This window comes from Magnolia sinica, chromosome 3 (assembly GCF_029962835.1).
Source record: "Magnolia sinica isolate HGM2019 chromosome 3, MsV1, whole genome shotgun sequence".
Classification (NCBI taxonomy): domain Eukaryota; kingdom Viridiplantae; phylum Streptophyta; class Magnoliopsida; order Magnoliales; family Magnoliaceae; genus Magnolia; species Magnolia sinica.
Window position 1 is genome coordinate 30,353,640 of NC_080575.1, and position 24,213 is coordinate 30,377,852.

The 24,213-nt window shown below is 42.0% G+C and overlaps 1 protein-coding gene across 2 annotated transcripts; it reads right to left on the reverse strand.

Moving 5' to 3' along the window:
• Window positions 1-239: 239 nt before the first annotated feature.
• Window positions 240-19,688, reverse strand: LOC131239770 (poly(A)-specific ribonuclease PARN-like). 2 transcript variants are annotated; one of them, XM_058237634.1, is made up of 9 exons: window positions 19,093-19,317; window positions 4,004-4,067; window positions 3,673-3,803; window positions 3,310-3,498; window positions 3,122-3,234; window positions 2,202-2,318; window positions 2,000-2,114; window positions 1,073-1,288; window positions 240-981 (listed from the first exon to the last, which is right to left on the reverse strand). In XM_058237634.1, exons 1-9 carry the CDS (start codon window positions 19,169-19,171, stop codon window positions 314-316), a joined length of 1,692 nt encoding a protein of 563 aa, XP_058093617.1. In that variant the 5' UTR covers window positions 19,172-19,317; the 3' UTR covers window positions 240-313. The 2 variants fall into 2 exon arrangements, with proteins under 2 accessions (XP_058093617.1, XP_058093616.1); XM_058237633.1 differs by lacking the exon at window positions 4,004-4,067 and having other exon boundaries at window positions 19,093-19,688.
• Between the last annotated feature and the right edge of the window lie 4,525 nt (window positions 19,689-24,213).

The following is a 24,213-nucleotide window of genomic DNA, read 5'->3' on the forward strand; positions in this document are numbered from 1 at the left end:
AATGTACGTACGAGCTCTCCAACCTTTGGTACGACAGCAAAGTTCTCACCATGCTGCACGAAGGGACCGCTGCACCATCTCCAGCTGCATGGACAGCATCCCTGAATTTGAGCCACATCGTCCCATTTCTTTCTGGTGAAAGCTACTACCAACAGGTTCATGTCAATGACACAGTAACTTCAGGCCCACACAATTTCAAGGGTGCGTTTGGTCACACTATTTCACAATCATCAAGCCAATTTGGTGTAAGATTTTATGATATTTCATTAAATTTGGTGCAACAAAATGCACCCCAATAAAAGACAATGAAATCTCAAAGATCATTCAGTTGGATCATCGAGTCGTTGCTCCAGAATATATCCGATGTGTCCTTTATACAATAATCCATTGAAAGAGCACATGTGGGCTGCTGCTCAGACAAGGCTCTGTCCAATGAATCAGCCAAACTTGCCTCCCAGAAACCCAATCTGCAGACCCTCCTATATGCTTCGTAGCCTGCTGCTTTTAGCCCTTCCGAGATCATCTCCCGTAGAGCACTCACACCAACTGCTCCAGAAGAACCCTGCATGTCCTTGAGGAATGACTCAGCAGAACCTGGCCTCTGGAAAACCACAACAGCACTGCTCTTGTCCACCAAGCGCACCTCAAAGTCCTCAGAAAATGCTTTGTGAGTTCCATAAAGAAGGCCTTTCAGCAATCTGGTGGAAATCCCACTCCTAAATCCCCACAAAAAAACCAAGTTCTCAGTACTCAGTTTCTTCGCAGGATATGCCGCCGCCCATGCTCCAACATCTCCATCCAATGGGTCAAGGCTAGAAGAACAGCAGGGATAGAATACGTTCGCATAGTCTTCCAAAGCTGCAGTGCGATGGCTAGCCACAGTTTCACAAGCAGGAGTGATCTTCAGTATAGAACAGAGCTTGGCAAATAGATGTGTTATCTTTAGAAGATTATGGTTCTTTCCTAGATTCCCTTGGTGTGCTGGTACACACGAAAGCAACATTAGTATAGAAAGAAAATTATAATTATAAAACAGAACAGAAGCAAGTAACTAGTAAGAACATCATCTTGCCTTGGTGTGGAATTTCCATATCCAAGGGTATGAAGAACTGTCTCTTCAAGTAGCTAACAGCAGCAGGCAAATTTTTTGCCTTTTTCAGAGGGCCAACTTCCTTCAACAAATGGTTAAGATCCAGGATGTTGGAGAAAACCATGCGTAAGGAGCACATGAACTCTTCCACGCTTGGAGGCAGGGGAGCGATAAATTTCGAATGAATGAATGTGAACTCTGCAACAGTAACGGGCCAATGCAAATATAAAATAAAAATAAAGCTTTGACATGGAACATGTCACTTTTTTGAAATGGTATCATGTTGACACATGTCAATTTGTGTACCACACATGAGAACACAGCTCACAGTAACTAATTTTTAGGTTTATTTAATACTATTTTACTCATCACCATCATCAATATTTAATCATTATTTTCTTTAGATTTTTTCTTTTTCTTATGAAGAACAGCACTTTATCGAAGAACAAGAAGTATTACATCAAGTAGGGGGATCAAGGGGATCAAGTCCACAATACAAAGGATATCCTTCAATCATTTCTATTAGCTAGCAAGTCCATGATGCCATTTCCATTCTATTAAAGTGGCAAGGTGAAACATTAGCCAAGAAGAGAACGGTATACTAATAAAATAATTGAATAATTCAACGTTTTACTATTTTCCCTTCTTTTTTTGTTTTCACATGCACTCATGCACACACGCATATTGACGATGATGGCACCAACTTCTCGAACCATCCACCTCAAACCATGTAAATCCATTACATGAAACCATCTAACTATAAAAATAATTTTTATAATCATGTACATGTGTAGGGCAAGAGGCTTCTAGAAGCCTGGTTCCAAACATTCCATACCTATCTATGCCTGACCAAATTACATAGAGTAGAAGGGAGGGATGTAATGCTAGAAGACAAGAGTATGTAATCACCAGTAAGGCAGTTGTAGGCAACAACTGGCTTGCATGAAGCCGTAATCACATCTATGACTTCTCGAAAACCGCGCACTTGCTTATCTTGTTCCTCTTCGAGATGCTGAAGCTCACTCTATAAAGGAGAAAATAATTGGGTACCAATGAAAAGTTGAGGTGAAGCTAATCTGATTACATTCCACGTGATACGCAAAGTCGTTACCTTGAGAAGATTCCTGTCCTCCTCTGAACTTGTCAGCACAACTCGTACTGCCTTAGGTTCCCCGCCCTTGTCTGGGATCATTAAAGGTACAAGGTCATCAGAGAATTCACTCAAGATCTGCAACCAACCAAAGCAATAAACTCCATAGTTTTATGATGAAAACCCACATAAATAATCATTCTGGAGATACAACTGCCCTTCAAAACTTCTCTAAACCGCTGCTTGGGGTTAAGGATTTTGGGCAGGGATGTTGTGAAATCCACGGATTTAAAATCTCCCCTCTTTGTTTCATTGTTGAGGATTTGTCAAATTTGTGGATATCCCAAATCCCCCCTCCCCCCACAACATAAATCCATGGATTTGGGGCAAATCCAAATCGCTAAAAGAACTTAAAGACTTTACAAATCCACAAAATGAGAGACTTGCTTAATAGCAACAAAATTATTCCATGCAAAAAATGCTCTGACATTGCCAATGCTACCAAACAATCCAAGGATTTGTAGCTTGATTCCAAAAGAGTGGACTTTGGTATTTGCCAAATCCAAATCCATGAATTTGAATTTATATAATCCATAGTCTCATTTCCCTGATCCCAAAAAAGGGCCTAAGTGACTTCATGAGCTTGTCAGTTTCCACTGTTATATGTGCATATGCAGACACATGACTGAGAGTGCATATGCAGTGCCTTGTGCAAGCGCATGTGCTTGAGATCTTGAACATATCAGAAATAAGTAATGAACATAAAAGAATCTGTACTTTAAAGGTGAAATTCTTCAAAAGGTCATTGACTAAAGGCAAACTAAAAATTGTGTTGCGTGTGAAGTCATACATCACCTCGTGTGTATGTGTGCGTATTACATGGGAGTTGTCTATCAATCTATATATCCAACCACAGGATCCAAATAAAGCAAATCACATACCTCTGCAACCAGAAGCACTTGGCGATCAGTAGAAACATCTATATTCATGCACGGCCTTGATCCATAGAATTCACCTCCCAAAATAAGTTTCCTCAGGGATCTCACTAAAGCCTCTGAAAATCACAGTAGGTATTCTAAATCGTGAAAATGAGATATTTTCATGGCCCCAGCAACAATGCAGTGCTTACCATCGGTCGTCTTGGTTGAGTCTTTACAAGCATCTCTCCAGTGCTGTACTCGTGACTTAATCCTTTTCATGAAAATTGAATCAGCCACAGATGGACTTGAAGAGGATTTCATTGTACAGATACTAGGGATTGGATTTTGAATCCGACCTTTTGCTGCGGATTCCTGCACCCTGGATAGGTACGAAATGCCTGTCAACCAAAAAACCATTTGAGCATTGAGAATTTCCATATTAGCAGTAGCACCAAAGTTTCCAACTCAAAGCCTCAATGTCATGACATGATTATCGACAACAATATGTTTCTTCTGGTCAAATGCATCATCTAAAACAGGATATCATCAATGCCCTCCAAATCAATGCTCACCATCATATATGCAGGCGTTGAAATCAAAACCTTCTCGTGCCATTGATGTCAAACATGATGTTTGACATGAAAAGCTGTACGACGGCATGCCTATATTCAGCTCATCTCTGGGGAACAAATGAAAATTGTACCTGTAAAACGGTGAATTTAACAGTTACCCATCAAACATACTTGAAACTTTAAGCAAATCAACAAATTGTTTGTAGGTAATAAGCAAAATAGTTAGTTGACTTTTAACAAATAGCAAGCAGCATGAAAGCATATTTACTACTCGTCGATGACTTACCAAATTGGTACGAGGCTTACATGATGATGATGATTGAGGACTTACCAAGGTCTATGATGCAGGTGCATTGAGTCCTCCAAATTCAGTCCACAGTGCACCCCACTACTTCCTGCTCAAAAATCAAGCAATTATTTAAGGTCGAATTGGGCTTTGGGGCCCACTGATCCAATGGGATGGACATATGATTGTCCAATTGAACTGTGGGATCCATAAAGTCAGCCAGATGGCTATAAACACCAAATGGTTAGACTGTGGGGTGTACTAGTCAAACCAGGTGCTACTGAAGGCTACTGAAGGACTTATAAACCAATCGGTTACTGGTTTGAGACTTTATACAAACCATGCAACCAGTATACTGTATACACAATATGGTTGTATATACACAGCCCATAGGATTGGTATATAAGTAATTTTAGCAAGATTAGAAGCCTTTATTTAATTCTATTTATTGCTTTTATTATTTACTTTCCTTTAACATCTTTCTTTTCATTGCAAGTTTGAGACGATTTCGGAAGGTGTTATGCATGGACCAATTGGCCTCAAGCCTTGGTTTCTTTGATTCCAAGTAGGATCATAAAGAAAAGCGTAGATAATGATGAGGAATGTAAAGTAAAACACATGTATGGAAAGCATGTCTGGATAAGATCCTAACCATTGATCATTTGAGAACAGGTGTATGTCAATGCCTAATATGTGCTTCATGTGTTAAGTTGTGATGACTGTGAAACCATTTGCTGATCCATTGGTCAATGGTTTCCAAAGTTTGGGCAGCAATTTTGAGGAGATTTCAGGTATTGTGGGCTTCCCAAGATCTATCATTGGAGTCGTCAGTGGTTGGTCAGTGAATGGGTAGGATTCAGTTCGCCGGACTCTTTGGGAAAAGGCAATTTTTGCAGTGTTGTGGACTCTGTGGATCAAAAGGAATAGGCTCATCTTCAATGGCGAAAGTAAACAGGTCTCAAATCAGCAAGGTATTCCAGATGATCAGAGAATGAGCAAAGACATATGGAGAAGATGATATTGAGATTGAAGAAGTACAAGAAGAAGATGCTTGACCATTAGATGTGGATGAGCAACTTGTGCGGACAGATGATGAAGAAAAGAAGAAGATGAAGTGTACGTTGAAGAAGGAGATAACTCTTATGATGATGATGATGATGATGATGGTAATGGTAATGGTAATGGTGGTGATGTGCCACAATGGGAGAGGAAACAATATATATAGTAAATCTATAGTTTGTACTTTGTATATTTTGTTTATCAATAAAAGTAAGTTTCTATTAATAAGTTGTTGACTTGTTAATTTTTAGTTATTAATAACTTAAGAGTTAGATAGTAATAGTATAGGTAATATTACACAAATTAGTTTGAAAATTTATTTTTTTTCAAAAGCAACTGAAACTTCATTAAAAGAAAGAAAGGAGAACCAACAGAGACGAAAGAAACAAAGGGAAAACAACAAAGCAAAGGAAAGAGGGGCACAACTGCTGAGATAGCAGACAGTCCCTAACAGCCTAGAAAACTAAAGTCAAAAGACCTAAGATCCTTTACATTAGAAGCCCATTCAATCACTAGCTTTTTAGCCCTAGATCCGACCACCGAAACAGACGAGGAGACATCATTAAAACAGCGATCATTCCTTTCCTCCCAGACAGCCCACCAGATAACAATAATGGCCATGCGCCAAATGATTGACTTGACCTTCCCTAATTTGAGCCCATTCCAAGAAGAGAGCAAGCTAGCGGTTGATCCTGGAACACACAAGAGCACAGAAAAAATCTGACAGAAGTCGGCCCGAATCTTAGACATAAAGGAGCAGTGAATCAACAGATGGTTGACCGATTCAGCATCACTCATATAGCACGAACAAATGTTCACAATCTGCATTCCTCGCTTGATCAGATTATCAACCGTTAGAATTCTGTTGCAACCTGCTAGCCAAGCGAAGCAGATAAACTTCGGAGGGATTGGGTACTTCCAAATGAACGGAGAAGCCTCCTGCACATGATGGAGCACTGGACACGAAGCGGCGTAGAGGGACTTAAAGGAAAAGAGGCCCGATTTCTCTAACAGCCAGACAAGCCTATCAGGATGATTACTGTGGGGGGCAGATCTTAGAATGCACTCCATGAGGGCTTCAAACTCCGTAGCTTCGCTGTCCGAGAGGTTTCTAGAGGTTCTGATGTCCCAGACAATTTGGGAAGACGAAAAGGAGTAGCAGTTGCTGATGGGGATGTCTTTCTTGGGGGACAGCCGGTAGATGAGCGGAAATTGGAACTTAAGGGGCCTCTCCCCAATCCACGGATCTTCCCAAAAATGAATTGAAGCACCATTTCCCAATTCGAAAGAACTGTTCTGAATAACTGGATCTTTCACTTTAAGGATCCCTTTCCAAATATGGGAAGCCTTATAGTAGGACGAATCTTTAGGCCACCAATCCCCATAAGAAGAGCCATACTTTCCTTTGATAATCATCGCCCACAGAGCCTCCTTTTCAGTAGCTAGTCTCCAAACCCATTTCCCTAACAACGCAAAGTTCATCGATTTCAGGTTCTTCACATTAGCCCCACCTTCCCTGAATATCTTATAGACTTCGCTCCAGTCAAGTAAGTGGAACTTCTTCTGGTTTTTTGTACCGAACCACAGAAAATCTCTTCTGATTTTATCAATTCCCTTGAGCACCCGCCCGGGACACTTGAATGGCGACATGAAATAGAGAGGGAGGCTAGATAGAGCAGCTTTAATGAGCGTCAGGCGACAGCCCGGGGATAAGTACCGGCATTTCCAAGAGGCGAGAAACTTGTGGAATTTGGAAATGATCTTGTACCACATGGATATAGGCAGCCATCCCACAGAGAGAGGAAGACCCACAAAGGAGGTGGGGAACGACCTAACCTGATAGCCAAGAGAATTAGCGAAGGCCTGCAGCGAAGGAGAGGGAACATTAATGCCCAGCAATTTAGATTTGGACATGTTAATCTTCAAGCCAAAGACCGCTTCAAAGCATCGCAGGGCGGTGAGGAGGTTGTCAATGCAATCCGCAAAGACTTCCGAAAAGATGAGAGTGTCGTCCGCGAACTGGATGTAAGGGGATCGGGGAGCCCAGGCACTGCAATTCCACGCAGGAGACCATGCTCCTGCCCACAAGATATCATAGCCGAGAGCGCCTCAGCGACTATCAGGAAAAGGAAAGGAGAAGAGGGATCGCCCTGTCGCAGGCCTCTCGAGCTTTTAAAGAATCCTTTGGGGGATCCATTGAGGATGATTGAGAAGTGAGCGGAACCGATGCAGGCGGCAATCCACTTTCTCCACTTCGCCCCAAAGCCCATCCGGAGAAGCATGTAGTGCAGGAAATCCCAGTCAACATGATCATAGGCCTTAGCCATGTCCAACTTACAAAAAATGCCTGTAGATTTAGTCCTGTGACAAGAATGGAGGACTTCATTCGCGATCAGCGCTCCATCCGTAATCTGTCTACCCTTTATAAAAGCATTCTGATTGCGCGAGATCAGATTTCTGATGACTTTCGAGAGACGAGTGGATAGAATTTTGGCCAGAATTTTGTAGGGGCTCCCAATCAGAGTGATAGGTCTGAACTCAGAGAATGAATTGGCTCCAGCCACCTTGGGAATAAGAGAGATAAATGACGCTCCGAGCCCCTTTGATAATTTTCCCCGATTATGAAATTCCTGAACGAAAAGGAGGAGGTCAAGGCGGACCGACTCCCAGAATATCTGAAAGAAGCTAATCGGGAAGCCGTCAGGGCCTGGCGACTTGTCCCCCTCCCAAAGCATCAACAACTGCTTTGATCTCCTCCTCAATATATTGGGCTTCCAACAGGTCAGCATTGGTTGAGTTCAGAGAAGGGAGGGGGGCGTTGTCCAAGCGCGGTCTCACCCAATTCTCAGCCGATAGAAGATCTTTGAAGTGAGCAATGGCAAGATCTTCGATCTCCCTTTTATCGTCAACTCTGCTCCCTTTATCGAAGATGCTGAGAATGGCCTTCAAGCAAGCATGCATATTGGCCATGTTATGGAAGAACTTCGTATTCTTATCGCCCTCAGCAATCCATCTAGCTCTGGACTTGATTCTCCACGAAGCTTCTTCTTCCAGGGCTCTGTTTGAAAGAATCTGAATAATGGCGATTCGCCTGGAGAGAGAATCAGATGACAAAGGACTGACTTCCGCCGCAGAATCAATGAGCTGGAGTTCCTTCTGCAGAGCTTCGACCTCAGCTTCCCTTTTCATAACCTCCTGCTGGCGCCACTCCTTAATTTTGGATTTAAGAAGTCTGAGTTTACACATGATTTTGTGACCAGCGAAGCCCTCTACCTGGAAACCAGACCACCAATCTTTAATGTTCTGCCGCAGATCCTCGGACTGGAGCCACGAGGAGTTAAACCTGAAAGGTTTCGGGCCCCAGTTCTCCTCCTCCACCGAAAGGAAGATCGGACAATGATCGAAAGTAGTTCTCGGCAAGGCAACTTGTTGGACAGTCGGGAAGGCATCGATCCATTCAGGGGAGATGAGAAATCTGTCCAACCGAGATTGAATAGGAATCGCACGGCCATTAGTCTAGGTGAACCTAGCTCCCGAAAGCGGCAGGTCAATGAGTTGGTGAAGCTGGATCCAATCCGAGAACTGCAACATTGCGGGAGACGGTCTTCTGCTTTTGGAGTGATCTTCCGCATAGCAAGTGGCGTTGAAGTCTCCAACCACACAAGAAGGCCCTGAAAAGGAAAGACTAGCCTGGGTTAACTCCTCCCAAAACAAAGGTCTGGCAGAGTCAGTGTTGGGCCCATAAACTACTGAAAGAAGGCACTGGAAAGTAGAAAACTTATCTTTAAGTTTAACAATCACTGAATAATTCCCACGAGATGAGTCTAGGAGATCCCAATTGGAAGATTTCTAAGCAACCAGAATCCCTCTCGATGATCCATCCGCATCCAAGGTGAACCACTTCGCATCGTTCGCACCCCATAAGGAGTCCAGCAGGCTATTCTTGAAAGAAGAGACCTTGGTCTCTTGGAAGCACACTACATCCGGATTTTTCCTTGATATCATTGCTTTGATCATACTCCTTTTATGCTTGGAGCCGACCCCCCTTACATTCCAAGAGACTATCTTCATTGGATAACCATACCTCCCCAGTTACCCTGCCTCCTAGAGGAGGCTTTAGAGGCTGAAATGAACCCAGGGCTAGCTTCAAGACGCTGGAGCTCGCGGCTGCTAGATAATCTGGGTAGGTGTTTGATTGGCGATCTGCACCTTTCAATCGGCCTACCTCTGTTTTCTATACACTGGAATAAGGCTACATAATCTTCCAGCCGATCCCTGAAGGACGGACCTAGAGACCTCCCAACCTTCCCAATGGCCTCTTTAATCCATCTTTTGTTCTGAAGCTTGGATATGAGATCCGCTCTTACCTGACCTGAGGGCAAGGACTCTAGCTGAGGATCAGCTATCATTTGGAGAGGTTCCACCATTAGAACTTTGCCAGATAGGTTTTCATCGAATAACGTGATCGGACCCAACTCCATGGTGTCGACAGAGGGCGACCAAGAGAAGGAAGGAGAGATAGGAGATGACGGACAAGACTGATACTCAGATAGACTGCAGTTGGATGTGTCTCTCCCTCCCAAATCGTCTTTAGGATCCAAGAAAGGATTAGGATTGGACGATAGGAGAGGAGATAGGGAAAGGTTTAGGGTTTTCCAAATAGGGGCGGGAGATTCAAAGTGGAAGATAGGGGCAGAACAGGCAGGGAGAGAGATGTTGGGAGTGAGAGCGGGAACGAATGAGGAAGTGGATGAGAGCCGGGGATCAGTTTGAGTAGGGAGATTAACGGTAAAGGATATTTGAGCGAGGGTCGAGTCCAGACCCGAACTGGGATCGCACATGTGACGAGAGGGGGTAGGGGAATTCAGCTGCTCGACCACGTGTCCCACATGTGTCGCCAGATGACCAGCGGAGGACGACACGCATCTAACATTACGTGAAGGGGACGTCAAACGTCCTGCGGAAGACGACACGCGTCCAAGGTAACGTGAGAGAGAGAGAGAGAGAGAGAGAGAGAGACATCTGATGGGAATTAAGAAGTTCTGACGAGGTACTGTTGATAACCGCGTGGACCGAAGGATTCGTCGACTTATCCCCCGGATAAACCAGTCCCTTCTTGGACTTCGACCCCGAGGTCCGAGCCTACTCGCCACGTGTCTCCAGCGGGTCAGCTGAGATCAGCGCGCGTGACACTCGGGACGATACGTCTGCAGGGGAAGACGGCTGCAGTGACTGCAGTGCTCCACGTCTCTCCAAGTGGTCAGAGCTGCAGACCTGATGATGACTATCGACTGCACCCTTGGCAGGCTCTCGTGGAGGAGGTTCGTAGGAGCACTGGGCTTGTGCTCGCTCATCAATGGAGGAGGGGTGGGTCTCCGACGACGCTGGCGAAGGGCCTTCTCTAGTGCGCCAAAGGTCGCCCCACCTAGGAAATTGGTCGTCCGGCGATTCCTTAATCACTGGGAACTCGAGGGGCCGATCCTCAACGATGACCTTCAACAATGAGGGCGGCAGGACACCTTTCTTCCTTCTAACTCTGATTCTGATGACGCCAATCTCCTCCCCCAACTTCGTCTTCGAGTCCAATTCGAGATAGGAGCCGAGGTAAGCCGCCACAGAAATGAAGAACTCGTCGAACCAAAGCTCCAACGGGATTCCCCAAATCTGGAACCAGACATTCTCCATCCCAAAGATGGGGAAGTCTTCCCACTTCATTGCTCGGGCCACCGATCCACCTAAATGGAGGTGACCAGCCATCAGCAACATCTCCGAGTTGACACCCGAGCAGACGTTAACCCATAGCTCGTTGAAACCCAGGGGTTTAATTTGGTAATTACCCGGTCGGAAGCCCGTTGTCTCTGCAATCCAATCTCTCACCCGAGAAATAGAGGCCCCTTCCTTACACAGAATGACAATGGAGTCCTTGAAGTTTTCGTTGGCCCTGCGGAAATTCACCATATCAACAGCAATGGGGACGTCAAGTTTGGAAAAGGGTGAGTCGGGAAGAACAGGTTGAGGAGTCGAGCAGGGAGGGACGAAAGGGGAGGTAGGACGGCAAGGTAAAGGCAGAATAGGGTTCTGTTGGATGATGGCCTCCTTAAACGTAGGGGCCTCCGACGATTGAGGTAAAGTTTGGGGGGGGGGGGACGGGAGGTTTCGGTCGATAAGCCTTGATGGCAGCAGGGCGGGGTTTCTGGACATTGGCAAAAGTAGGGCCGAACCTCGCTCGTTGAACCAGCAATGGACAACCAGCGTACTTGACACCATGTAGCATTCCGACAGCTCGAGCTAACTCCTCGGATGACATTCGAACCAGTGCAAATCCTCCATACGCTCTGGATCCTCGATCGCGTGGCATAACGACGTCCATAACCGCTCCGGCACGGCTACAAGTTCGTTCTATGTTGATCGGAAGCCACCCCTTCAGGAAACCTTTGACAAACAAGGTAGGAAGGGAACTCGATTCCTTGCTGAAGAAGGTTCCGTAGACACTTTCCGACGAGAGGCCACCTGCCAAACCTTATCACCCTGGGTTGCAAGCTCCTCCTCAACCGGTGCAGAGTCTCCTGTCGAAGCATTTATCAAGACTTTGCTGACTGTTCCTCTTCCAGGGCCGTTGGACTTGCTTGAGTCGTCAGTGGAGTCCCCCCAGCGACATGGAAGATGACTGTTGCTCGTTGTCATTCACCACAGGAGTCCCGCCAGCGATGTCGGAAAGTGTCTACCAACGACGTGGAAGATGACCGCTGCTCGTCATCATTCACCGCGACGTCAGAGATTTGGCATCTGTTGTGGTGAATGACGAGTCCCCCGAGCAACGGACAATATTAAATGATTCATGACAACTATTGAAACACAAGAGTCCCAACTTTGAATTCTTGTTTGGATAGCAAGTGAAAATCTCATATTCTTCTATCAAGAATTCAATATAATGATTACTCCGTGGAATTCACTCTTTCTTTTGAAAATTGGTGGGAGTAGTATAGTAAAATCTTTACGGGAAAAAAAACAGATTTTTCCCTTTTTTTTTATTTTTAAAATTTTTCAAAAAAAAAAGTTATGTGATTGCATAAGCGATCACACTAGTTGGATGGCATACAATCGCCTATGCAATTTAACAACATTGCGCACTATTGTCTAGTCCAAAAAGGATTCCTCCACCGACAGTCATCCCTAGAAACATATCTCACTGGAGAAGCTTTGTACAACACCGGCTCTCCACAAGCAACCGCCCTGCACTGCCAAATCTTGCCAAAAATCAGTTTCGATCAAGTTTTTGGTGCTAGATCTGCACAAGAAGCAATACAACACTAAATCTCATCGGAATCCACCCGTCCCCCCACAAGTCATTGAAAATCATATCTGAACTGATTTTAGGGGCCAGAACTCCATCGTGAGCAGTCCAGCGTCGCCAAAAGTCGTCGAAATCCCCTCCAAAGCACTATTTTGGTGCCGAAAATTGTTCATGGAATAGTCCGGGGTTACTGAAAATCACCACAAACCCTTTCCCTTCATGGACCAGATTCCAAGCCAAGAGCTTCTATCACTGCCAAAAGCACCCTGTGGACCGCCTATTGGTGTCCGATTAGAAGCTCGGACCATCTCCAAACCCTTGGACCACTCATTCCTTCTAGATCTACCAAGCCGGAATTCCTCCTCATGTGGATTGTTGATAGATACTGAGAGGCTACTTCGAACTACTGTTATTCCACACTTTTCTTTCTTTTTCTCTTCCTTTTGTTAAATGGGAGAAAATAAACAGGTTCGGATTCCATCTGGACATATGGACAACCCTGGTCTTGAAATAACTACAGTAAAACTAGATGGCATAAATTATTTAGTTCCCAAGCTGTTCGAATATATATTGGAGCACCAAAAAGACTGGGATACATTACAAGAACCAAGAAACAGCCCAATCACGATGATTCCACCTATGATGAATGGGAGGGTGAAAACTAAATTGTGATGTCTTTGTTGTTAAATTCAATGCAACCCAATCTCAGTCATGGTCTTTATCTCTTGAAAACTATAAAGAATGTATTGAATAAAGTAGCCAAAATATACTCCCAGCAGGAATACTTGGCCCGCCTTTATCAACTCTACATAGAAATTAACAATCTCGAACAAGGAAATGGACAAGAATATTTTGCTAACTTGAACCAAAAAGAAATGAATTGGATACTTGTCAAGCCACTATTCTAGAATTGGAAAATCGGAAAAATCAAATACAACATCTGCGAATCTTTAAATTTCTCTCTGGTCTCCTTCAGATTTCGAACCTCAATGTATACAGATTCTTGTGAGAGAATCTCTTCCTACACTCAAATCTATATATAATTACATACGAAGATAGGCCCGATGGCTAAATATATCCCACGCTATCCTTCCAGAACAGTTAGCCTTGATTACAAACTTTAAAACTGCTAAGGGTAAGGAACTGGACAAGGAAACATGGACAAAGATAAACTCAGATGCAAACTGGCAAAAAACAACATTAAAAAGAATATTGTTGGGTTATTCATCCTCATCTTCAGCCAAAGGACATCAAAACAAAATCTTCTGCTAGTATGAGCACCGCTGACAAAACTTTCGCCCAAAGTTACCAAGACCTAAAGGACAAAACCGTCAATGAGCTATAACAAGTGGCAGCTCTCCAAGCATCCATCTTTGTTGCTAACCAAATAAGGAAATTAGGTACTACTACAAATGTGAACCACATCTCTCTTCAAACAACCTTAATCATTAATTCAAGAGCATCCAATTACATGAAGGTACGACCGATGGATATAGTTCCTAGCCTCCTATCTCCAGCAATATTAGACTGGCTAATGATCCCTCTCTAAAGCCTTTGGAAAGGAACTTTCCATCTTTCTGATTCCCTATTATCTCTTCTGTAGTCCATGTCCGTCCCACATTTCCTTCTAATCTTCTTTCTGTAAGCTCCTTAATCAAACAATTGAATTGTTGCATCATTTTGTATCCATCTCATTGTGTTATCAAATATTTGCCAACGAAGAAGGTGATTGGTGGTGGTCATGAGGATCGGGGGCTTTACCTCCTCAACCGAGAACAATCTGATTCTACTCATGTTTCAACTTCCGTCATTGAAAATAAAAATTGGGTGATCCTCTAGCACACCCATGTAGGTCATATACCTTTGCAATCATTGTCTTTTATTTTCTGCAAAGTTCAATAAAAGTACTAACTTATAATGTGAAACTTGTCAGTTATCCAAGCATAGTCGAACTACTTTTCCCTCGGGTAATACAAAGACATTGCATACATTTCAATTTATTCATTCAAACATACGCGGGACCTGCTCCATTAGTCTCTATATTTGGTTTCAAAAAATTCATATCATTTATTGATGACTTCTCCCGATATACATGGACTTACGTCCTAAAGAGTCGTGAAGAAGTCCTGTTGATTATAAAAATGTTTCATCAAATAGTTTCTACCCAGTAAAATACCAAAATTAAAACATTTCAATCTAACAATGCCTGAGAATATTTACACCATGATTTAGAGAAATATTTTGTAGATCATAGCATATAATTTCAATCCTCGTGCACATATAACACAACAAAACAAAGTGGTTGAACGTAAAAATCGACACTTACTAGAAATCACCAGGTCATTATTGATAAGCATGTCAGTGCCTAAAACATATTGGGATGAAGCCAGTCTTCTCGCAACACATAATCAATCAGATTTTACCAATGTCCTTAAGGGTAACTATTTATTACAAGTCTTGCAACCCCATGCATCACTATTCACCCTGCCACTAAAAGTGTTTGGGTGCACCTGCTTTGTCCACATTCTTAGACCATCTTGCACCAAGCTAAGACTAACAATCAATAAAATGTATGTTCTAAGGGTACTCAAACTCTTAGAAATGATACAAATGGTATTGTCCTGTAAATCGAAAAAGTAAAGTTTCTAAGGATGTTATATTCTTTGAAAATGTGCATTATTTCAATTCATAAGACAATCCACACATTGCACCTCTTCCACTTCTTGTCATTGATGCGACTCAAGTTGACGATAAACCAAGCTCCATCCCAACCAAAGAACTCAAGCTCAACTCTTGGAGAAAGAAAACCCCTACTCTTCCCAAGCACCACCACTATTCAACGATTGAACCAAAACTGGTGAATCTCCCAATTGCCCTCCGCATAGGAAGCCGATCATGTACACGTCATCCCATTGGTAATTGTCTCATAAAAAAATCCATCCCTCTTATCAAGCATACCTTAACCAAGATTGCAAATGCCCTTGACAACCCTAAATGGAAAGCAGCTATGGTAGAAGAGATGATTGCCCTTGAAAAATAGAATATTTGGGAAGTAGTCACTCTCCTACCAGGCAAACATACCATCGGGTGCAAATAAGTGTTTAACATTAAATACAAGGCAGATGGATCAATAGACAGATACAAAGCATAACTAGCTATCAAGGGCTTCACCCAAAAGTATGGTGAAGAATATGATGAAACATTTGCTCCAATAGCAAAATTAAACGTTGTGTGCATCCAATTGTCTACTGTTGTATATCGTAATTGGCCTCTGCAACAATTAGATATTAAAAATGTGTTTTTGCAACGCGATCTTCATGAAAAAATATGTATGGCCCTTCCTCCTAGTTTTCAACCTAAGAGGGAGACTGGTGAAGTTGGTTGTCTTCGAAAAGATTGTGAATCATGTTGTCTATTTTCATAAACCACAATTGGCCTTGCATGAATTAAATGTTAAAAGTACATTTCTGCATCACGATCTTCATGAAGAAATATATATATATATGGCCCTTCCTCCCATTTTCAACTTTAGGGAGAGACTAGAAAAGTTTGTCGTCTTTGAAAAGCTTCGTACAACCTCAAACAGTCTCCTCTGGCCTGGTTTGAAAAGCTTGAAAATACGATTTTTTGAGAGAGAGAGAGAGAGAGAGAGAGAGAGAGAGAGAGAGAGAGAGAGAGAGATAACAGCCACATTGGGTATACAATTTCCAACATCGGATTTAAAAGCACCTTTGATCACTCTTTTGTTTATAAAAGACGTAGATGGCAACACAACAACTCTTGTTGTATATGTTGATGACATCATTCTAATTGGCACAAGCATAACTGAGAGTCTGAGATTTAAATTTTAAAAAAAAAAAAAAAAAAATTTGTTAAGAAATTCCTCACCATGTCCTTCAAAATGGACTTTGAATTACTGAAGTACTTCCTCAAAATTGAAGTGGCTCACTCGAAACCTGGAATCTTCTTATCCCAACATAAGTATGTGCTTTATCTTCTAACCAAAGTGAGTATACTTTGCTCACCCCGTCGACATATCTATTGAAGTAAACCATAACTGGCATGAGAGACAATCTGAAGAAACTAATAATCCAAGTATGTATCTTCGACTAGTGGGCTATCTAATTTATCTCAGCTCTACTCATCCAGATATCTCTTATATTGTTGAAATTGTAAGTCGGTTTATATAACAACCTTATCAACATCATCTTGAAGCAGTCTAACAAATACTTTGTTACACGAAAGTTGCACCTAGTCATAGTCTTCTTTACTCAAATCTTGGTCATTTGAATATTACAGTTTCTGCGATATTGATTGGGTTGGCTCCTCTGATCAACGCTCCACTATAGAATATTACACGTTCATAGAAGGAAATCTAGTTACTTGAAAAGGTAAGAAGCATTTCATTGTTGCTCACTCCTCTGTCGAGGCTGAATACCGTGAAATGGCGCATACAGCTTGTGTACTACTACAGGTGAAAGCAATCCTTCAAGATATGGGATTTACAACTTCTTCCCCAATTCCAATACATTGCAACAATCTAGAAGACATCCATATTGCATCTAACCCGGTCTTCCACGAACACATAAAGCACATTGAAGTCGACTGTCACTTCATTCAGGAAAAATTAGCCACCAATTACATATGCTTTTTGTTTGTTTAAGATCAATTAGCAAATATCTCCACCAAAGCCACATCAACATTTTACCTCAAAACCATCAGTATCGAGCTCAGCATGAATGATATCCACGAGTCGGCTTAAGAGGGAATGTTAGTGACCACAAACTCGTCTACACCTGAGGTCAGGTGTACACATTCCCGTGCACCTACAATGCACCTAATATAAGATTAGGCTTAAGAGGTTTCCTAATTATTTATGTTCTCTTGTTCTTTCAAGCGTCCTATTATAACTAGTGTTTATCTAATCTTCTACAAATAAAGGATTAAGGGATGGAGGGTAGATACGATTTTCACCCTTCTAATCTCCTCCTCTCTCTTTTCCTCTTCTACCTTCGCATGTTTCAAACCCAAACACGAACTCATAGCAGAAATCTCTCCCCTTCCGCCTAAATCAGATACCTCTGCAAATTTAGCTCAAAACATAGTAAACAATCAAAATAAGGGCGTGTTTGGGTGCCACTAATAATGAGTTTTAATGCATTTTTCTCCTGATTCGCGCTTGTCGGAAGCATACCAACAGCTAGATCTGAGTTTAAGGGGTCAATTGGAAACCTATAAAACCCTCTAGTTGTAAAGGGTTTACAGGTAAAGAGATTACAGACAATGTTAGGGCGCATGTGATTGCCTGAAAACACTTTACAGCCTATGAAGGATTTACATCTATCAGCCGCAATATGAAACCTAGCAAAATGACATGTTTCAGATTGCATGTGATGAGATTACAGGCTAGCAACTGTATTTTTGAAAAAATAGTACAAAGGGAGCACTGCAGGGAAGCTTCTCGACAACCAAAAAGGCCTTTGCACACCACCATAACCACCTTTGCAAGTTTTTTTTTTTAATTTTCTGTTCGGAGCGGTGTTGAAAGGATTCGCCCCCTTTTCGATTGGAGGACATGAAGAATGAAAGGGTAGTGTCCTCTCTTGTTGGAAAAGAAAAATGGTGCGTGCGCATTGTTTGTAGGGCCCATTGTTATTTGTATAGGCCATCCAATCGGTCTATTTTTAGGTCCCAAAAATCAGGCGGATCTCAAAATCAGGTGGACCACACTAACAATGTAGACAGTTTTAATGGTGGGTGAACCCGTCACAACCGACCCTTGTGGTGTGGCCCACCTAACTATTAAAACAGCCTAATTTTATGCATCACCAATCATACTAGTCAGTGGAACCATTTGACTGGACCAAATGGCATATACAGTTCACGGCGGGGCGCAAAAATAATCATACTTTTCTCCATCCCAACTGTTGCTTTTCGTGTGGCCCACTTGATCCTGGAATAGCCTGTTTAATGAAACATTATGTTTAAACATTTTGTCATTATTAATTTGCTAGTATTTGTGTCTAATTATTTATATTCAGTAGTTTATCTACATGAAAGGACATTTGAAATAGTGGGCCCACTTCTCTGGCCCTCTTGGTGCTTGGTTTAGCCAAATGAGACTTTATCAAGATGGGATCAACACAATGGCAAATCTTATATCAAGCTTTTTTATGTGATTTGAAGATTTAGGAGGATTTTACAGCTCCAAACTCTGTGTGATGTGAATATCTACTCTCTAACCTGTAAACACTTTACAGATTACCCAAACACAGGCAACTGTTTAACCATAAAACATTACAGCTTAAAGCCAAATAGATAATTGAAAACACTTCACACTTGAAACTCTCAGGTATAAACTGATTATAACTTATAACTTTACAAGCAACCAAATGACCCATGAGATTGTCGCCAATTCAGGTGCCCAATGGCCCTGAAATTTCAACAAAATAGGTTTTCTGTGATGCCAAGTTTGATGAACGGTTCGGATTTGCACATATGAACACATCTGTGAGAGATGGTCAATCCCCACTTCACCAACCACTTTTTTTTTTTTAATCCATGAATGGGGACAGTGGCTTTCTCCACAAAAGCCAGCCTCCGCAGATATAATGAGAAATGAAACATGGGTGGCATCCAAACACACCAAAAGACTATAAAACATTGCTCTATATAAACCTTCATACCAATGTTGGAAATTTATATATATTTTCACTTCAGCCGGACAAAATAAATCTAATAATTAAGCTTCAAGGAGAGAGAGAGAGAGAGAGAAATGTACGGAAAGGCGATGATCTTGGACCCTTGGATCCGAAAAGGGCAAACAGCAAACTGTAGAAGCTCAAACCGCTCAGCAGCATCTTTGGCCTTGAGATATGCGGTCTCGGGAGTGTCGAGGGGGAAGATGCGGTGACGCCATGGGGCAGCACCAGCAGCACCACTGCCCGAAGAGAAGGCTCCTCCTGTCTTCTGAGAGGAGACCGCGATGAAATGGGAATCGCGGATGTGTTCCTTTATCTCTTCAAGGGCAGCGGCGAAGTTGGCCTTGGTCACTTCTTTCATTACCGACACACTGCCACCGCCACCACCGCGTCGATGATGCTTTGCGCTGGCGGTGGCACTGGCAGTGGCAGTGGCGGTGGCGGTGTCAGTGGCGGTGGCGGTCGTGTAGAAGGAAGAGAGAAGCCGTCTTCTCCTCTGCAAGCTGCGCGCCATTGGTGAGGATGGATAGTGGTGCCGATACTGATACCGAAATAGATACAAGCTGCGCGTCATTGACGAAGAAGGATATCGGTACCGATACCGAAACAGATACAAGCTCCGCTTTTAAGAAGATGGGGATGCCGAACGGTCGGCTTGTCACTTATTTGAGGGTTCGCTACCATTTTGGGAATTTATGAGAGTAATATGATACTCAGGCTGCCCATGAAGCTTGATGCTCAGGCATTCAAAAATCGTATACGTGGCATTAATTTGCTCGAATAAAACCGACTAAACTGTGCTTCTCACTGGCGCGAAGTCACAAACTGAATACCAGATTGGTTAAAAAAATCCTAACCTCTGATTTATGGACACTCTTGTGCAAATACTGTTGGGCATTTTTCATTTTTGTCGTCCAATAAATGTACTCCAATCCGATAGTCACGGAATCGAATAAGTGAGCTTTTTTGTTCATGATACATCTACACCAGCTACCATAATTTGGACGGTTTAATTTGCTTACTTGCATGCCAGGCGTGCAATTTCCAAGGGGGCGTTTGGGCAGGGGTTTAAGTGGAATTTGGTTGATGTGGGTTACAGGATCTAACGGATCATTGCAGGGTGTGCTTGGGAATCACACAAGTATGGGTTGTCAAGGCCTTCTTTGGAAGAGCAAGAGTTTCTACCATCATACTTTGGATTTCATGTAGCTAATCGTCTGTGCTATGTGGACCCCACCATGATATATTTGTTTCATCCATGTCATCCATCTATTTTGAAATATAATTTTTGGGCTTCATCCCAAAAATGAGGTAGATATAAATCTAAGGTGGACCACACCATGGGAAAACAGTAGTGATTGAATTACACCATTAAAAACCTCATAGGGCTAACTGTACGGTCCACTTGAGGTTTGGATCAAACTTATTTTTGTGTTCATACCATAAAATGACTTGGAAGAATGGGTGGACGGCACGGATGAAACACATACATCATGGTGGGGACCACAGAGCACCGACCGGTATTAGCAAGATAGATGTCAATCCATTTCCCAAACACGGAGTGGGATGGCCTCAATCCATGAGATTAGGAGACAATCCCTGACACAATGTAATCATTACATTTCGATAATTCCATCCCACTTAAACTCATCTAATCCCAAAATCCAAACACCCCCTAGGTAATTTATACGTGCATGTGATCATCCATCACGCATAGGGGTGTACATCTAGTTGAACCGAGTCGAGTTGGCCTAAGCTTAATTTGGCCACTAGCTGACCTCACCTCGAACTCAGCTCGGCTCGGTCCTCGAGCCTGACTATCTGGCTCGGCTCGATTTGTTTAGCAGCTCAGGCCAATTCGAGCCGAGTTTGCCATTACAGCATTTTCACAAACACCTGTACTGCACCTTCAAAAGCTCACTATATTTGAGACAGCAGTAATGGTTTTACATGTATTTTATCAAACACTTTCTAAGCAACATAAGAATCAAGAAAAAAAGGGTGTTGGTTTCATATACATACCTTCCTTGCCACCGGCCACACTTATTTGAGTCATTTCATCAAACACTTGGTGAGCAACATCAATATCAAAGTAATCGAGTCACCGAACTAGTTCGATCCAAGTTCAATTCGAGCTGGGTTCGATCCAAGTTGAATCGAGCTAGGGCCAGCTCGAACTCATTTTCGAGCTCAAAAAATCAGCTCGACTCGGCAAACTTAGCTTCGAACCGAGTCAAATTGAGCTTTTTTCGAGTTGAGTCAAGCGAGCTAACCAAGCTAGCTCGGTTCGTGTATGAAAAAGCCGAGTTATATGTCCTGGGGGGGGGAATAGGACTATGCCAAATTAAAAAATAACAGCGGAATATAAATAAATTAAATACAGATAGCAATAGATAATCCCACAATGCTGAAATTAAAAACAACCTCAAATGTACGAGTATTGTGAGGTTGATACAGATGTTGTTCTAAGGACAACCTTACACCATAAAAACCAATGGTTTATGGCAGGACAACCTTACTAGAACGGTTTCTATATCAAAAACTCAAACTGATATAGAGGAATAAAGAAATAAATAGTAAGGAATGAAATCTAAGCTGTTACAACATTCTCCACACTTGCATAAAAGAAATTACAACATTTTCCACAATGCAAAAAAGGAAATTACAACCATCCACAAAATGAAATAAAACATTCAATCCACAAGACTTGAAATTATAGTGGTTCGCTTGTGTGTACACCAACTGTTTAGAAAAACAGCCACACAACTACTCCACTCCTAATATCCTCACACGGTGGATATTAGCGTTCACTATGAAAATAGGTTTTTCAAGGTTCACCTAAAACCCTCACAATTGTGTCTTTCAAGTGGGCTTACACAATTCAAAAACGCCACACTCTGAGTTTTCTAAATCACCTCAGACAAACCAAAACAATGAGATTTTTCTTGCACAATCTCAATGAAACCAAAACACAGAAATTTATAATAATGTAAAATACCGAGATATTCTCTTTTTGATGTAGCTCGGAAGAACTAAATCGGAGTAGAAGTTCAACGTTGAAGTTCAATGTCCAAAACTTACTTAAGAAATGGTTCTAGATTTTAAATTGATTTTAAATTAAATCAAGTTGGGCTAACTCTATTTGATTTTGATTCTAAGCAAAGGGCAAGACTCAATCCCTTCTTCAAATGTGATTGAAATAAAGAATACAAAATCAAATATAATAAAGCTAAATTAAGATAATATTAAATGAGCACAATATAGCTTTAAAAGATCACTAATTTATCTCTAAGAGTGGCGTATTGATTTAGCTCGAATTGAATACCAAACTCTGAAATTTGTGCTCTATTTATAGGTGGAGAAATCCTGTTCACAACTGGTCGTAGGGCCAACAGATTTTTAAAATTTTAAGCCTAATAAGATAAAGTTGTTTCACGACTGGTCGTAGGCCCTTTATGACCGGTCGAGGGACCTCCGCGACTGGTCGTGATTTGTCCACGACTGGTCGTGTGAAACCAAATTTAGTTGTTGAACTTTGAGTCAAGGCTGTAGGACTGGTCGAGAACAAGTCGAGCATTGTTCACACGACTGGTCGAGCAGTCTCCAGGACTAGTCAAGGCTTAATAAAAAATTTCAAAAATTTGTAACAAATTTAGGACTGGTCGAGGAATTTCTTGAACTGGTTGAGTCAGTGCTAGGACTAGTCGAACAGAGTCCATGACTAGTCGAGAAACAATCTATTCACTTATAAAATGAACCTATTAAATTATGTATTCAAAATGACCTACCCTATGGTCAATGTAGGGTCATTCATACCTTATACATTATGTATGAACATTGAAACTTCTTTTTCTTCAGTTGATAATCACTCTTTAAAGTTCACGAAGCTTGAGATCTTGTCATAGGATGAAGTTTGAACTTGAGTATCAAAATCTAGGAACGTTGTCTTGACTTGTACTCAGCTTTGAAAATCTTGAACTGAAGCTTGAAAGCTTGAATTCGAGTACAATTGCCTTTGAAGTTCTTGAACTAAAGACCATTGTCCTCGAGAGATGCACAGACTTCATTATGTAGATGAACTACACAAGACGGATTCCAAGAGAGGTTTTGGCACTACAAAATTTGACAATTATAGGAGCTAGAAACCATAGCACTTACAGTGTACACCTCTAATCACGCTCTTTCAGAGTACTCGGCTTGGGAGTTTTAGACACAGTTTGGCTGTTAATGGTTAGTGGTCGGTGCTCTATAAGCCCCACCATGATCTATGTGTTTTATCCATGTCGTTAATCTATCTTTACAGATCATTTTAGGGCTTGAAACCAAAAATGAGGCAAATCAAAATCTCATGTGGACCACATCACATGAAAACAATAGTGATTGAATGTCCACCGTTAAAAACTTCATTATCCTCATTGTAATGTTTATTCGACATCTAACCTAAGATTAGGTCATATAGAAATGGATGAAAATAAAATTAAAAAACAAATATCAACTTGATCCAAAACCTCAATCAACTTTTTGTAGTCTTCTTAAGATTTGGATCCATCCCTTCCATTCATTTTGGAGTTCATTTTAAGACATGCCACTGAAAATGAGGTGGATCCAAAACTCAACTAAGCCACATGGGAGAAAACGGTGGAGATTCAATTACTTCCATTGAAACATTTTTATGCCACAGAAGTTTCACATTAGGCTAAGTTTTCTTGTTTTTACTTCATTCCAGTGGGCATGACCTTGTACATGGTTTGGATGGCATATAAACATCGAGTGAGCCGGAAGGTTTCACTGTTATAAAACTCTTTTCACACTTTTCCCTATTATATGATGGCACACTTGAGTTGTGTATCCACCTCAATTTTCGGTCTCCTGTCTAAAATGAACTCACAAAATGAATAGAATGGTGAATTTCTCGTGAACATTAAAATGAGCTCACAAAATGGATAAATGGAGTGAATTTCTCACAAATATCACGGTAGTCCCACCTAGTACCCCAATACATGCCAAAGTGAAACATGTCTGGGAATGCGGATTTCCTGCCAAAGCCTTTCACAACACTAGGATGCTAGGTGGAGCCCACCATGATGTTTGAGCAAAATCCACCCCATCCATCTATTTTTTGAGCTCATTTGTGGGCATGAGACCAAAAATGAGGTGAATCCAAAACTCAAGTGGTCCACGCTAGAGGAAATAATGAGGAT